This window comes from Mauremys mutica, chromosome 2 (genome assembly GCF_020497125.1).
Source record: "Mauremys mutica isolate MM-2020 ecotype Southern chromosome 2, ASM2049712v1, whole genome shotgun sequence".
NCBI classification, from domain to species: domain Eukaryota; kingdom Metazoa; phylum Chordata; order Testudines; family Geoemydidae; genus Mauremys; species Mauremys mutica.
In genome coordinates, this window is record NC_059073.1 from 31,789,177 (window position 1) to 31,803,768 (window position 14,592).

A 14,592-nucleotide genomic window follows, 5' to 3' on the forward strand; every position below is an offset into this window, starting at 1 on the left:
AATCCTTAGTTTGAAGTTAAAATTTACAAGAAACTTTTTTTTAATGAGAAAATGCTGATTTGCACAAGTGTGACAAAGTTGAATTCTTACTGTGGTAATACATTGACTCAAGATAATACCATCTGGTGTTCCTATTTTTGTTGATTTATTTTTCAGTTTATAGGCTCCATGTGTGTTATGAATATGCATGCATGGTAATATGCACTAAAATGTAGTAAAAATTCAAGATAGTGTTAACCCTTTGATTGTTGATGTCCTTAGGCATTTAAATGACACACTGTTTTGGCTGATAAAGTAGAAAGAGGAAGGCAGCATAAGGTTTAGGATATAAACATAAGGAGTCAAATCTTTAATTTATCACTAAGAGTAAAACTGCAATGCAGTAATAAAATAATTTAAAATTAAAGACTAAAAATTATTTAAGCACAGTTCTCAAAACTATGTAATTTTGAACTTAGTTCAGAATTTACAAAATGCTCTTGCTCATCAAGAAACTATTTTATCTTTGTTAGACACATATGGACATTTAATTAGATTACAGTGTTTAGGGTTTGTATCCTGCTGCAGTTGGGACCTTTTTCATTGACATAGGAAAAAGATAGGACCCTATGTTCTTCAAAACATAAAATGTCTTTTTGACAGTAGTTCATCATTTTAACATGGGAACTTCCCAATTTCTTTAGGAACATTAGAATATAAACATAAGCATCATGCCTTATGCCCTCCAATTCTTGTGTTATAAAAAACAATATACCTCCTTTATAGTGAAGAGATCAAGAAGGTGATAGAATCTTTGAAAAACGTTTACAAAACAGAGCTGTGTAAGTTAATATGTATCATGTCATCTAATCATGAAAAATATATAACTTATAAGGAGCATGAATAGAAATAATCACTGCACAGATATAAAAAACTTGGGCACTCATGGAGGAAGAAGGAAAACATTGCATTGGTACACATGTGGCAGAATCTTAGTAGAGAGCCAAGACCTATAAAAATGTGCAACAAGACTTTCCAATCCCTTGGCAGTATAAAATGAAGTGTAGCACTCTCCACTTTTGTGGATGGCACTGGCTGCATAAATATTCACTGAAACTGTAATATTTTGACACAGTATGGTGCAGCTTTTTTTCTGCTAATAAGTTTACTTCTGTCTGTCTTATCTAATTAGGTACTAATATGACCTCCATCACCATATTATATGAGAGCTTTCCAGTAATTAAAAATAGGAGTAAGAGTAATAATATATTTATCTCCCCTCCCCCCGACTGTAGGTGAAATAGCTTAATTAGTTCATAGGCCATTTGTTTTCTTGGTGTATGGGTGTAATTAATTATTGCTCGCTGCAGCATTAATCTACTATAAATTTTCCTTTGTAGCTTAGGGTCGCGACCAACTCACAATGCAATCAGTGGAAGTCTTTCTATTGACTTTATTACAAATTAAATTGAACCCTTAATTAAACTCTAGAATAAATACAGTAGCATTTTAGTTATGTCCATACTCCTCCAAAGTTACCTCAAACCACTTCCTATCTTTTGTTTTGGAAATGCTTATGGAAACATCCTACTAACAAGTCATAAGTTTTAGCTTATGTGTAGAAAATAAGAGGCAGGTTTAGTTGCTGCATTTTTCAGCAAATCATGCAAGCTGTAGAGCATATGACAACATTGTTTGCTACATTTTGCTCAGTGAAAACTTTATTCACCAAAAAAACAAAATAAGAGATTAAACGTGTATATATGATTGGCCCAGAAGGACATTTGTTTATAAATGTGTAATGGGTCAAACAAGAAAAGTTGTAGATACTGATTTTGGTGATGGAAAGCTCAACCTTCACTTTACAAAGTGAACATTTCAGTGTTGGATTACTTTTTTCTTTATTTAAACTCCTTACTGGGACATAATGGATAGTAGATAGCATAATATATGTCCATCGTAGAGCTCAAGAGCAGGCCAGTGAAGCCAGAGCAGAGGATATTTTTTCGGTGTTGACAATAGCATGGTAGGAACCCACTCCACATTGCCTGAACATGCGTGGTGAAATCTCACCAGGTCATTTGAATAATCAGTTTAGGAAAGTGGCCTACAAAGGGTAAGTAATGAGGTATAAAGTTTAAGTGAAGGAATTCTCCTTCAGAAAATATGATTAGCTCCTGAGGATGCAGATCTTAGGAAACTTTTGAAGCTCATGGAAGCAAATTTTGGCTAGATCAAAACTTTAATTAGCAACTAAGCAAGAAGGTTGCTATATAGCAGTAAATCTGTCACTTGTTTATAGTTCTGTTGGCCCCAAGAATAATGTGAACATGTTCACTGGAACAAACAAAAAAATTAGTTAACTAAATGTTTATTTAAACAAATTGCATTTACCTAAGGACTTTGTAAATTCCTCCCACCCCACCTCTGAGGCTGGCTGTTTATGCTGCATTTTAACTCTAGTAAAAGTGCAAGCTTCCAACCCTTAGCAATCAAACTATGAAGAATTATACACAGATTTCCCCAGGGTATTGGCATATAAGTGTGAGGTTAATTGTTGCTTGATCACCTCCACAACTCTCCTGGCAAAATTCCCCTAACATAATTAGTTCAGCAATCATTTATGTAATAGTGCTAGGAGTACTGGGATAGGTTTATTTTGACTTTTTTATTAAATAAGGTAAATTTGGTGTTTTATTATTGAAGAGCTTCCTAGCGGCTATAGTGAGCATTTGTCCTCAGCCCTGAGAGTGCAGTACCACATAGCTGTACTATGCAAAAGGGGATGCACAGGGAAGGGATTGTGATCCAGAGAGTTACAGGTCTTTCGCTCTGGGATGAAATAATTTACTGTAGTTCTGAAAAAAAGGTACAGCTTTCTTCCCCCATGGCACTCGGTGAGTTCTTCTGGCTGATGTGTTCTGGGAGCTTGTGTAAGCTTGTCTGCTTGCTTGTGCAAGTCACTGGTCAGCAGATCTTGTGTCCCCCTTTGTGCCTCACCTACAGAAGATGTGAAAAAGATTGTTAGAAAAATTTCCATCAAAACTGTTTTACAACAGAAGATTGGGTTTTTGTCAAAATGAAGGTTTTCATCAAAACATTTAACTTTTTGTTAGAAAAAAAATAAAAATAAATCAGTGTTAATTTTTTCCAACCACCTGTTGACATTTTCTGTAAACAAACAAAAATATTTCTTGACCAGCTCTAAATGTGAGTCTGTTACAGCCACCAGCTATAGAGCTTGGCTCTTTAATTCATGCTGTAGAGAAACAAGGAGAACTTAGGCATCTAACTGCTACATCAAGCGCCTACAGTGCAACATTTAGGCACCACTGGCATTCACAAATCTCCCCTCTGTGGCCACCTACTCCTGTAGGTGACTAACATCTCTAGGCACATAAGTTTCCACTGGCAAAATCTCTAGGCACCTAAATTTTTGCATGCACAAAGCTACCTAAGTCCTGACAGTGCTGAGCAGCTCGGCACCTAACTCAGCTGAGCCCCAGTGGGATTCACAAATTAGGCATTGACTTGGACCCAGCGGCAAAATCAGCACAGATATGCATGGAATTAAGTGGCAGTCTGCAAATTTTATTACACTTTAACACAGGGGAGGGGTGCTACCTGCCCATTACTCATACATTCCTATACTAGGCGCGTACTTGGTTCCAGTGCAGAAGTTACAGCGTTCCTTACCATATAACATATAACACAAAGTAAGCTCTCCCCAGGATTCAGCTGTGAGTCATAGCACTCTCTCTTCCACCCCCACGAGGGCACAGAGAGGGTGCAGTAGGGTGGGGACCTTGGCCTGCATGGGCCAAAAGGAACTCAGCCTGCAAGGGCCACAAGATCTGATCCTATCACATGACCCCAAGGCCTAATACCAAAATCCCAGGACTGTTACATTTGGGAACCATTCATTTTAGTCTCTTACCCTCACAGGAAACTGTGATAGGGGGCACCAGCAACTTGCGTGGTTGCTTCCTTCTCAAACATGCCACCTGGTATCAGAGCACCAGCTTAATCCAGGCCTGCACATGCTGTAGCCATATGTCAGCACTTCCATCTGACAGGTGTATGCTATCATCCCTGATAACCTCCAGCCGATTGTAACGGATGTCCCTATGTGTTATCACTGAACCCTTATCCAGGAATGTCTTGGTGACCCCCTTATTTACTTTCTTTGTAGCCTTGTCCACATGGGCTGGGTAGCCTCCAAGCCCTTGCCTGTCAGGGAGTGCAGAAGTGACATGAGCTGATCCCACTGCATGCCTCTCCTGGATGCAAACAGCGTCAGCTCAAAGCTAAGCTGAGATCCGGCTGCCATTCTGGCTGCTCTCTTGTGGGCATAATGCTCTATAGGGTGCCCACAAATCCAAGCATTGCATATTCTCTGGGTAGCTTCTGAAACAAACAAGCACATTGGGTTAGTGACATTTTGCCATTCCCTGCTATCTTTTCATTGGTACAGATGCAAATCCTGTAACACTTTGATTTTCAGGGTCCTGTAGCGTGCACCTGCTGCAGGCAAAAAACCCTGGGCAGTCGCTGACATCGCTGTGCTGATACTGAAGGAATGAATACTGAATTTATATGGGTCAAGGTTTTTCTCAGTACCATGCTGAATTGGTACCTTGCCAGGAAGCTACCATCACCGTGTGTGAGCAGCAGGCCTGGCTGCAGGCTCCGGATTTTTAGTGAGGCTCTTGTTGCCTTTTTAGGGCACAAGCACTTGTCTTCACATTCCTTCACTACATCATAAGCCCCTCTTCCCTTCTGGTTTCACTGAATACCTTAAGTGCAGAGACACCACTCCTGTAGATACTTGCACATCTCTTATGCTTAATGCATGTTGGGAACTGTCCACAGCTGCCATAGGAGCCAATTCACTCACTCTCAAAGCCCTAAGGAAGGCAACAAAAAATGGTGCCTTAAATAACAGGTCCTCCCTCCCATAGCTACGGCCTCAGCAGAGCCTTTGACAGCTCTATCAGGGCTTCCAGTGTTATGGGTAACCTGACATCCCTCTGGCACCCTGTCCTCCTGGACCACCCTTCTAAGTCGTCCTTCATTTCCCTGGTCAATCTGATAAAATAGTGGGAGTTTCGTTCTAGAGGAGGCAGATGCCAGATGAGCACAAAATGCCTGACCAGGAGCCACCACCCGACATGCTAAGTTTAGGTGCCCCATGACCACTTGTAGTTCCCTCAAAATAATTTTCTTAGGAGATCTCAAAATGGCAATCAGTGGCGTGGCCAATTCCAACTTCTCTGTAAGCAACCTAGAAACCCTGAACTATGTCCAGTTCGATGTCCAGATATGTTGAACTATGGGCAGGGCTCTCTGTTTTTTCTGTGGTGAAGGGAAGCCCAAGACACTTAGCTAGGTTCTGAAATTCCTGAAGCATGTACTCACAGTTGCTTGTTTCTAATCTTCCTGCACATAAGAAGACATCAAGATTGTCATGAAACTGACCTATATCACACAGTGCTCTATCACCCAGTCCAACATGGAGTTGCATCTTTCCAAAGCGGTACATGACACTGAGCATAGCTTTATCAAAACAGTAGTGGCCTTTAAACTGAAATCCAAGCAAGTTAAAGTCCCTGGGATGCACTGGAAGCAAGTGGAATGCAATTGATGTCGAATTTTGCTAACATCGCTCCTGGGCTACACTCCCTAACCATCGCTACTGCAGCATCAAGTGATGAGTATCTCACCAAACATAGCTGGGGTCAATATAATCATTTTACTGATGAGCCTGGGGGTCGGACTGGTGATGGATAAGCTTTTATTCCCCCTTCACCTTCTTTGGTACCACACTCGGGGGACACGTGCAATTCTGGTATTGTAATGTATGGGAAGGGACTTGCCACTCTCCCTGCTGCCATCTCCCAGGTAACCTTTGCCCTTTTTCTATGCTTAAAGCCTTTAGAGGACTTCAAGTTCTCAGCCCGAGCTGAACCTCTCATAAGGGATTTGAAAAGAGTCCAAAAATCCATTTAATAAATACAATATGGCTTTTTCCCCCATGGAGTAGTCCAGTAACAAATTCCATAACCCTGTATCTTAATTGGAGAAAAGAGCCTTTTCTGTGGTTACTGCCTCCCTGTGTAGCATCTCTCGAAGAACTGGGACCTTGCAGATTCCCTTTCCCACAGCCCTGTTGGAACTGCCCTTCACCCCCATAACAGGAGAGTGCACTATCCTACAGCAGTACTTGTACCTGCCTTTGGTACAAAAAGCATTTCCTATCATCAATTCAAAGTACACATTGACTTTCATACGCATATTTTGAAAATGAGGTTTTGTCACTGGCAACCCACTGTCTGTGAATGCCAGCTGGGCGGCATGATAAGGAGTCATACGTCCAGCCAAAGTCCCTGGTCTCTTTTATTTCCGGTGTCTCTGCCACCCTCTATTTAAATTCTCAGTTATACCTTAACTGTTCTATCCCACCATATGTAGCATAAGCCCTCACTATGAAATTCTCATACTTGAGGAAAGAAATACACCTTTCAGGGCTTCTCATACAAAATATACTTGCAAAAGGCTGCCAACCAGTTCAAGAGTTTGTGGGACAAAGGATGGGGGAGAGCAGTTTTCCTAGAGCTGGTTCTGGCAGGGCAGGGCAGCCCAGGGAAACAGAGCCAGGACCCTCCCCAGCAGCCATAGCAGCACTACCTGACCTCCACCACCTCCCCTTTGAGCAGGAAGAGTGCGGGGGGATATGGCAACAAACCCAGCTCCAGCAGGGTCATTCTGTGGCCCCTGGGCTTCCCCCTGCTAACAACTGCAGGAATGAGGGAGAGGAGGCCACGGTTGCAGGCCTGACCAGGGCTACACCGCTTTGGGTTCTGGCAACTCCAGTGGCCCCTGTCCATGCAGCCCTCAACCTCCCCATCACCCCCGCAAACAGAGAGGGTGGTGGCATCAGTATGGAATTGGTTCCTATGGGGACTCCTTCTCAAACACCAGGCAGAGCCTACAAGTGGTGGAGCGCAGAGGTACAACCCCTGCAGTGGGGCAGACACCCCACACACACCAGTGCAGATTCTCTGTTCCTGGGGAGAGGGGCACCATAATCCTTACTAGCCTCCTTCTGTATCTTGAAGACTATTGTTGTGGCTGCTGGAAGCTGGTGAGTAACCCTTTTTCTGCTGGAACAGACAGGAAAGAAACTGCATATGGCCCCTGTGCTGGTGTAAATCCTGGGTGCTGGGGAATGCTGGCCAATCAGAATCCCTGTCCCCTTGCTGGACAATGGATGCCAGAGACTCCCAGGGGGAGCAGCTGCCTATTGTTCCTTTGCTAGTGTCTCCCTCCCTTGCTACAGGGACTGTCTCCCTTTCACTGCCAGCCACAGCAGGTTCCCCAGCTGTCAATGCTGGTGGGTGGGATTTCCTTCACTTGTTTGCCTGCAGGGCCTGACCCAATATGTGTGCTCAGAGCTCACCTAATAGCACACCTACCGAGCTGAGCCCCTCACAAAACACATGTGACGGCAAGGTGGTACTGCTTGTGCCTCCCTTATATCTAATTAGGCTGATGCTTAGAGCCCTTAGCTGGGATATTGCCAATCCAGGTTCAAGTCCCTGCTCTGAATCAGGCAGAGGAGGGTTTGAATCAAAATCTCCAACTTTCTGGGTGAGTGCTCTAGTCACTGGGAGACTGGATATAAGGGTGGCACCACCATTGTTACCTCCTCCTTTGTTTTGTTTTGTTTTATGAGAAAGGGCTGGCCTGGCTTAGTTATCTAACTCCAGGAGCAGGTTCATGGCTGCTAATCCTGAGCAGAGATAGGCATCTACCATAGACCTGGAGTTAGGTACCAAACTTCCCTTGAGGAGTTCCACTTAGACTACATCTCTCACCTTGATATTCATGCAGGCTAGTTTACATGACTCTGCTCAATGTGCTGTCTTCTGTGAATCATTTTTTTAGATGCCTAATTCCCCCAATACATTGTATAAGGAGACTGGGCATCTAACTCAGGATTCTGAATTCCAGTAGGCAGCAGGGTGCCTAAAAATTTAGATGCTTCAACACATAATTCCTCTTGTGAATCCGATCCTCATACTGTCAATCCCTGGCATGGTGGGCATCACATGGGGTGGGTGGAACAGCAGTAACACAAAGGATACTCTCCAGAAGGGATTCACAACTGCAATCCAAGTAGCTCTAATGTGGCTGCACATGGACTGGGTGGTCTTACATGTCTGTGTAGCTCTGTTAGGGCCAGTGACAACCTGCTCCTACATTATTATTCCCCACCTCACCCCCATTTTCTCTGCAGTAGGCCTTTACCTTTCAAGGTCTCATGTTCCGAGCAAGGAGGGCTTAGATTTAACTCCCTTCAAAGGTCATGAAATCACTGCTCAGCAAAAAAACACACACCAAAGAACTGGGTACAGCTGCCTACACTGTCATTCTCCCAGCCACTTGTACAATACTTTGGCCTCTGGTTAATCCATTTTAATTTAAAATAATGAAAAAAAAATGTCCCAACTCTGCAGCAAGTGCTACCTAATCAGTGGCTGGGTTCACTCAAGGCTATCAAGCTTTTCAGTCAAACACTGTAAGAGAAATTTCATCCCTGGAATAAGGAACTCAAATAACTTCCTTGAAAATGCAGCATTATAATAAAGAAAAATTAAAATCTCAGCCTGTTACTTTACGGAGAGAAATACGTAGAGACCAGTTGCTTCTTTGACCATGTTTTCTGCAGAGCAAAGCGTTTTTTACTTCATTAATATTTTTTTCTAAAAGGTAAAACAGGTGCATAATACATGCTTGGTTCACCACATTGTATATGCATATAATTCATAAACTGTGCTAGCATTACAGTATCCATTCTGAAGTGCTGGAATGACATTGTTATTTTTATCTATTTCTAAAATGTTAATATTGCTAGTAATAGAATTGCAACTTGTCTAGGATTTTGGAAATTTCACTGAATTAATTTCTATATATAGAGAATATTAGCTTCCCACAAAATAAATAATAAAAAAAAGCACACAAGCAGCTCTGCAGCACTGATTTTCCGCCCCCTCCCCCCCCCTCCCCCCCGAAGTATATAGGGGAAGATGATCTCATTTAAGGCCTTTACAATACTAGTGGACTGGTGAGGTGGAGAGAGCTTCCTACATTTGTTTCTTGCTCTGTTTTTTTTTCTCCCACAGATTCCTTCCATCATTCTTTTTTAATTTTGGTGTCAGGGAAAGAAACTTGATTTTTGTAACACATGTAGTAATGAGTGCCTCTCAGAAGGTGTACAGATCAGGGTTGGACAATTAGGTAACCAAAGGTTTTGGATTTGTATCAGATGCATACACTAGATGAATCTTTGAATTCTCTGAAACTGAACAGACTTTCTAGGACAGTGGTTCCCAAACTTCTCCTGTCATGCCCGCCCTTCCCAGTAATGGAATCTGTCCATGCCTCCCCTCCATTACTGCACCGTAGGCTCAGCAGAGGAGCTTGGGATGAAGGCGCAGCTGGGGGATGAACTAGGGATGGGGGAGGAGCTGGGGCTAGATGCAGAACTGGCCTGGGGGCAGAGAGGGAATGAGGGTAGTGGGTGTGGAGCAGGGAGCATATTGAAGCTGTGGCTTGGGCCGGAGCAGGGGTTAGAGCGGAGCTGCGGCTGGGGCGAGAGCGGGGCTGGGTGCCGTTCCACCCCCGTCCCCATGGGGGCTGGCCCAAGCCCCACAGCATGATCCCCCAAAATCTTCCTCTGTGCCCCCTAGGGAGGTGCACCCCATAGTTTGGGGACCACTGTTGTAGGGACATTTCTGGCACATCTGCTTCCAGTGATAGTTGGGGGAAAAAATCTTAAAAGCTGCCTTTCCTGTATGATATTTTGTTTCTTCCTGATCTAGTTATGGGTAAACACCACAATTACAGTCGTTTCAGAACCATAAGGCTTCAATATAAGAAGTATATGAACATTCTGGGTAATGTTTATTTTTCCAAGGAGCACTGGCCATTGATAGCTGTATAGCTTCTTTTCTCCTCCTCCTTTTCTCTGGTTGATTGCCAGAAGGGAATTCTGGGCCAGGAAAGCACTGGAGATTTTGAGCATAGCCTCTTTATATTTTTTCTCTGACTAGCTAATAAAGTTCATTGCTGTGCTAAGGTACCTAACTCCTGGCATAGGAAGAGAGCAGCCATAACACACCTAACAGAATGAGCACTGTGGTTTCCACTGCTGTAGCATTTCATAGACTTAAAATGGGGGTAGGAAGTAGCTTTCACATCTGTGGAATCAAAGATGATGTTATAATGTAATGGTCTGTCAGCCTTGGAAGTTCCTTTTTGCTGGATTGACCCTGATTGTTAATAAATATTACTGTTTTTATATGTGGTACGCATGGACATTTGTTCGGTAACTATGGTGAACTGTAATTTAAACTTTATAATTAATAGCTAGATTATTGCCATGATTGAAATGTCATTAAGCCACTGTAAAGCCTTAATTATAAACTCTCAATTTGAATTATGTTGACTCTAATGTAGCTTTTTTTTCTTAAACCACATGCACTCAGTTGTATCTGAGAATAATAATACTTATATTTACAGCTAAAAAATGCTTTACAAATCCTTAGCTACTCTTTATAACATTCCCCTTTTACACATGGGAAATTTGCTCCACAGAAAAATCAAGCGACTTGCTCAAGTTACATAGGTCAAATGTCAGCTGGAATTGATATTCAGCAGGTTCTACCATGTCCAGATCAGATATTTTAAAGACTCAATCCAAGCTTCTCTATATCCTTTTCAAAATCTATAGTTATATTAATAAGGTCAAACTAATAAGATATATTTTAAAGTAGTGCTTTCTGATTTTCTGTTCTTGTCTATAGGATGATAGACTGTATTTATTATACTAAAATGTAATAATCATTGTCAATGTTTACAGCACATATATGATTTTGCTTTTTTAGGCTTTGATCCTGCATTGAGCTCTGTGCGGGTGACCCCATGTGCATTACAAAGTTTACTGTAGGCTTAGGGCCTAGGATATTGCAGGGGGTGGGGAACCTTAAACATCTTGCTATAATAATAATAACTTTAGGAAGCAGTGTGAATTCTGTTTTAATAATGGTGATGATGTTAATCTACAACCTGTAAAATCTCCATTATTATATTCTTTCTATCATTTTGTTTTTAGCTCCATGTGGTGGGCATTTTTCATCTCCCAGTGGAGTAATCCTCTCTCCAGGCTGGCCTGGGTACTATAAAGACTCCTTGAATTGTGAGTGGGTGATTGAAGCTGAACCAGGACACTCTATCAAAATTACATTTGAAAGGTCTTGACAAATGTTTTTCTTATTTGATATATTTTTTCCCAATTTTACTCATAACCAGGAGTTATTTTCTGTGTCATAAAGGTCATTTACAGTTTGACTGGAGTAGTTGGGGATTTTGCCTTATTGGGTGGGATTTTCAAAAGCAACAAAGTGCCTTTAGAGCATAAATTCTGTTGGCTTTTAATGGAAATTGTGCTCCTCGGTCACCTTTTGAAAATCCCTCTTTTTGTTGTTAATTTTATCCTGTCTGCCCCAATTTAAACTTTTCATGTATCTAAATATGTTAATTTTTTGCTGATAACATGTTACTACTGTTGAGCTATGCATGCAGGACCTTTTCTTTTATAGGGATGTTTTATTAATTTTGTTTTATTTATATAGTAAAATGCCTCCGGTTATGGTTTAATTGTTTCTAAAATACTGATCCTGTAATGGGATACACATCAAGGAAAGTCTGCCTTCATGAGTCCTGTTAAATTTGATCTAAAATGAAATTGTTGTTGTTTGACAGTATTGGTATTAAGAAGTTGGACTCTGCCATACCAAAAGTCTGTTTAATAAGGAAAACCTTAAGGAAGCTTGAGTGTAGAACTTATAAATTATTTATTAGCAAAATTATTTAAAATTTTGCATAATTCCTTCCCTCAAAATAAGAATATCATGTTAAAATACAACACTTTTCAAAACAAAGAACCTATTTCATATCTGAATATGAGCCCAACCTTTAGGTTTTCAGTTTCTAAACTTTCCAATCAACATGCAGGGTGAAATCCTGATTCCTCTGAACTCAGCGGGGCCAGGATTTCACCACTGTGATAATCATAAATAAAACTAATAGGTCAGATAATCATGTATCCGTGCACAGAAGATACCTCTGTGAGTGGATTTCCATGCTCCCACACAGAGGTGCAGAGGTCAGCTCCTTCTGCATTACTGGTTCTCCCAGATCCCAGAGATATAGCCCTCTGAGGAACATGGAATTCCACATGTTGACAGGTGGGAAAAGCAGAGCTAGTACTTTACATCCATTGCTTCCATTCTCTCCCCACAAGAGGAAAAGAAACTGCTGGTAAATTGTTGATGCCCTTTAAAAAAATGCATTAAAATAAAGCAAAAATAAGCTTTAATTCACAAAAAATGCCATTAGCTCTACTACATTTTGTCAAATTGGTGTGGACTTGGCAAGTGGGTGCTAAACTCTTTCTGTAAATATTAATCTTAAATAGCCTAGCTGGTAAGCTGATAATAAAGAACGATTTGTGGGAACGTTTGAATTTATAAGGCACAAATATCCTGTAAATAGTTTTATGATGATTTACATGATACATCTTGGCCATCCAATTAAAATATATGGGGCTGGAGTCACAAAAGGATTTAGGCCCCTAACTGCCACGTTAGCCACCTAATCCCACAATAAGGCACCATTGGGACTCACAAGACCTCCAAGCTTTGCAGGCACCTAAAATTGCAATGCCCCTAAATTTTTGCAGTAAAAACTCCCTAGCTGCCTGTGTTCCTGCCTCTGATCACATGCACTGCAGCCCCATGGCAGGTGTCTGGATGCCTAAGCCTCAGAGACATGAAGAACTGAAGAAGATAGGTGTTCTTTTGCCTAACTTGTTTGTGGCGCCTGATCCAGTAAGTGTGTTCAGAACTTGCCTATCGGATCAGGCCCCTATAGATGAGCTTACATAAAATGGCAGGTTCTGGGGGAAGGGAAGGATGACTCCTTCCTAACTTTCAGGCTAGTGGTGGTAACGGTACTCACCTGGGATTTGGGAGACCCCAAGTTCCAGTCCTCCCTCCACCAGAGAGAAGAAAGCATTTGAACTTGAACCTCTCAAGTAAGTTCAAGCTGTTCCACTGTGGATAATTAATTAACAACAACAAAGCACTGGGATTGGAACTTGAGTTTTCCACCTCCCAGGTGACTGGTCTAACCACCAGGCTACAAAGTCATCATATATGCGTGTTCACTTTCTCTCTCACTCTCTCTTTTTCCCAATGATAATTTCATTAATTTAGCCATAGTGGAAGAGCTTCAACATTAGGCCTGAGAGAGAGCAAGCAGAAGAATGATAATGTAGTCTGGTGCTTAGAGCACTGTAGTGGGATACCTAGGAGTGAGGGTTCCTCATCCAGTTTTTAAAAAATTATTTATCCACAGTGGAACAGTTTCAGCAGGAGAGACTGAAGGAGACTTCCCCTCCCCCCCATCAGAATATCCCATAGCCCAGTGACTAGGGTCCTCATCTGAGGGGTGGCAGATGCTAGTTCAAATCTGTTCTTAAATGGAAGATTAATTTGAAGTGGGGCCTCACACATCCCAGGTACACTAACCACTGGACTAAAAGTAGGTGTTTAACACCAAGAGAGGATTTGCAGCTGAGAATCCCAAGTGTAGAGAGCTCCCTATCTCTGAGAGAGGTGTGAGGCTTAGCACATGACTGTCAGCTTGGCATTTTCTATAGTCTAGTTTAGGCCAGGAGCTGCCTAGCATGCTGGCTTTTGTGAATCCTAGTGTCAGGTGCCTATCTCTCCCCATTCATTGTATAGGGTGTCTAGATGCCAGACTTAAATTTTGGAAATCCCGCAGATTTTCTAAGCATCTAAAAATTATGTCTTGTGACTCCGAGCTTGCCTTACTTTCTTTGTGAATTAAGCCTGTGCCTAGTATCATATAATGGCAAGCAATTTGTTTAATCTGAGTAATGTACATAAGAACACTTTATATCTGGGACCATACTGAGCCACTTTTGGGGGGGGGCGGGCAGAACTTGCCATTGCAGTCAATGCAGAAATCTGCTTAAAACCTTAACATCTAACATTATTTGTAGTGTTCTAAACCACAGTATATTGGAGAGATCATTTGAAGAAGAAAAAAAATTGAGTGTAAGCATCCAGAATTACTGCAAAAACTTACACACTTCCTTAATTTAAACAAGTGAGCAGTCCTCTAACTTCACTGAGCTTTAGTAATCATACTAATTTAATACTAATTAAAATACAGGTAAATAAAGTTAGAATGCAATTACTTACCAAATACAGTAAACTCTATCAATTCTTCTCTGCTGATTTTATTTCATTTAAGTGAGAGGACATTTTAGTGTTATCTGTCATGATTGATTTGCCATTGTGATGCTGTAGATAAGGTTATTTACTTATTCTTTTTTTTAAACAACAAATATATCTTGCTGAAATTTCCCAGGTTTGGGCTTGGTTCAGAAGTTGGTTTTAGGAGAAAAAAATATATAATAGGCATTTTTTATTTATGCTGTTGAAACGAATATTACAATGC

The 14,592-nt window shown here is 41.4% G+C and overlaps 1 protein-coding gene across 3 annotated transcripts in view; it reads left to right on the forward strand.

Annotated features, from left to right (window-relative positions):
• CSMD3 (CUB and Sushi multiple domains 3) overlaps window positions 1–14,592 on the forward strand; it is a 1,155,643-nt gene that overhangs the window by 669,321 nt on the left and 471,730 nt on the right. For all 3 annotated transcript variants that reach the window (XM_045006341.1, XM_045006342.1, XM_045006343.1), the window contains one exon: window positions 11,156–11,294. In XM_045006341.1, coding sequence (XP_044862276.1) covers window positions 11,156–11,294 — 139 coding nt within the window. The remainder of the gene's footprint in view (window positions 1–11,155; window positions 11,295–14,592) is intronic.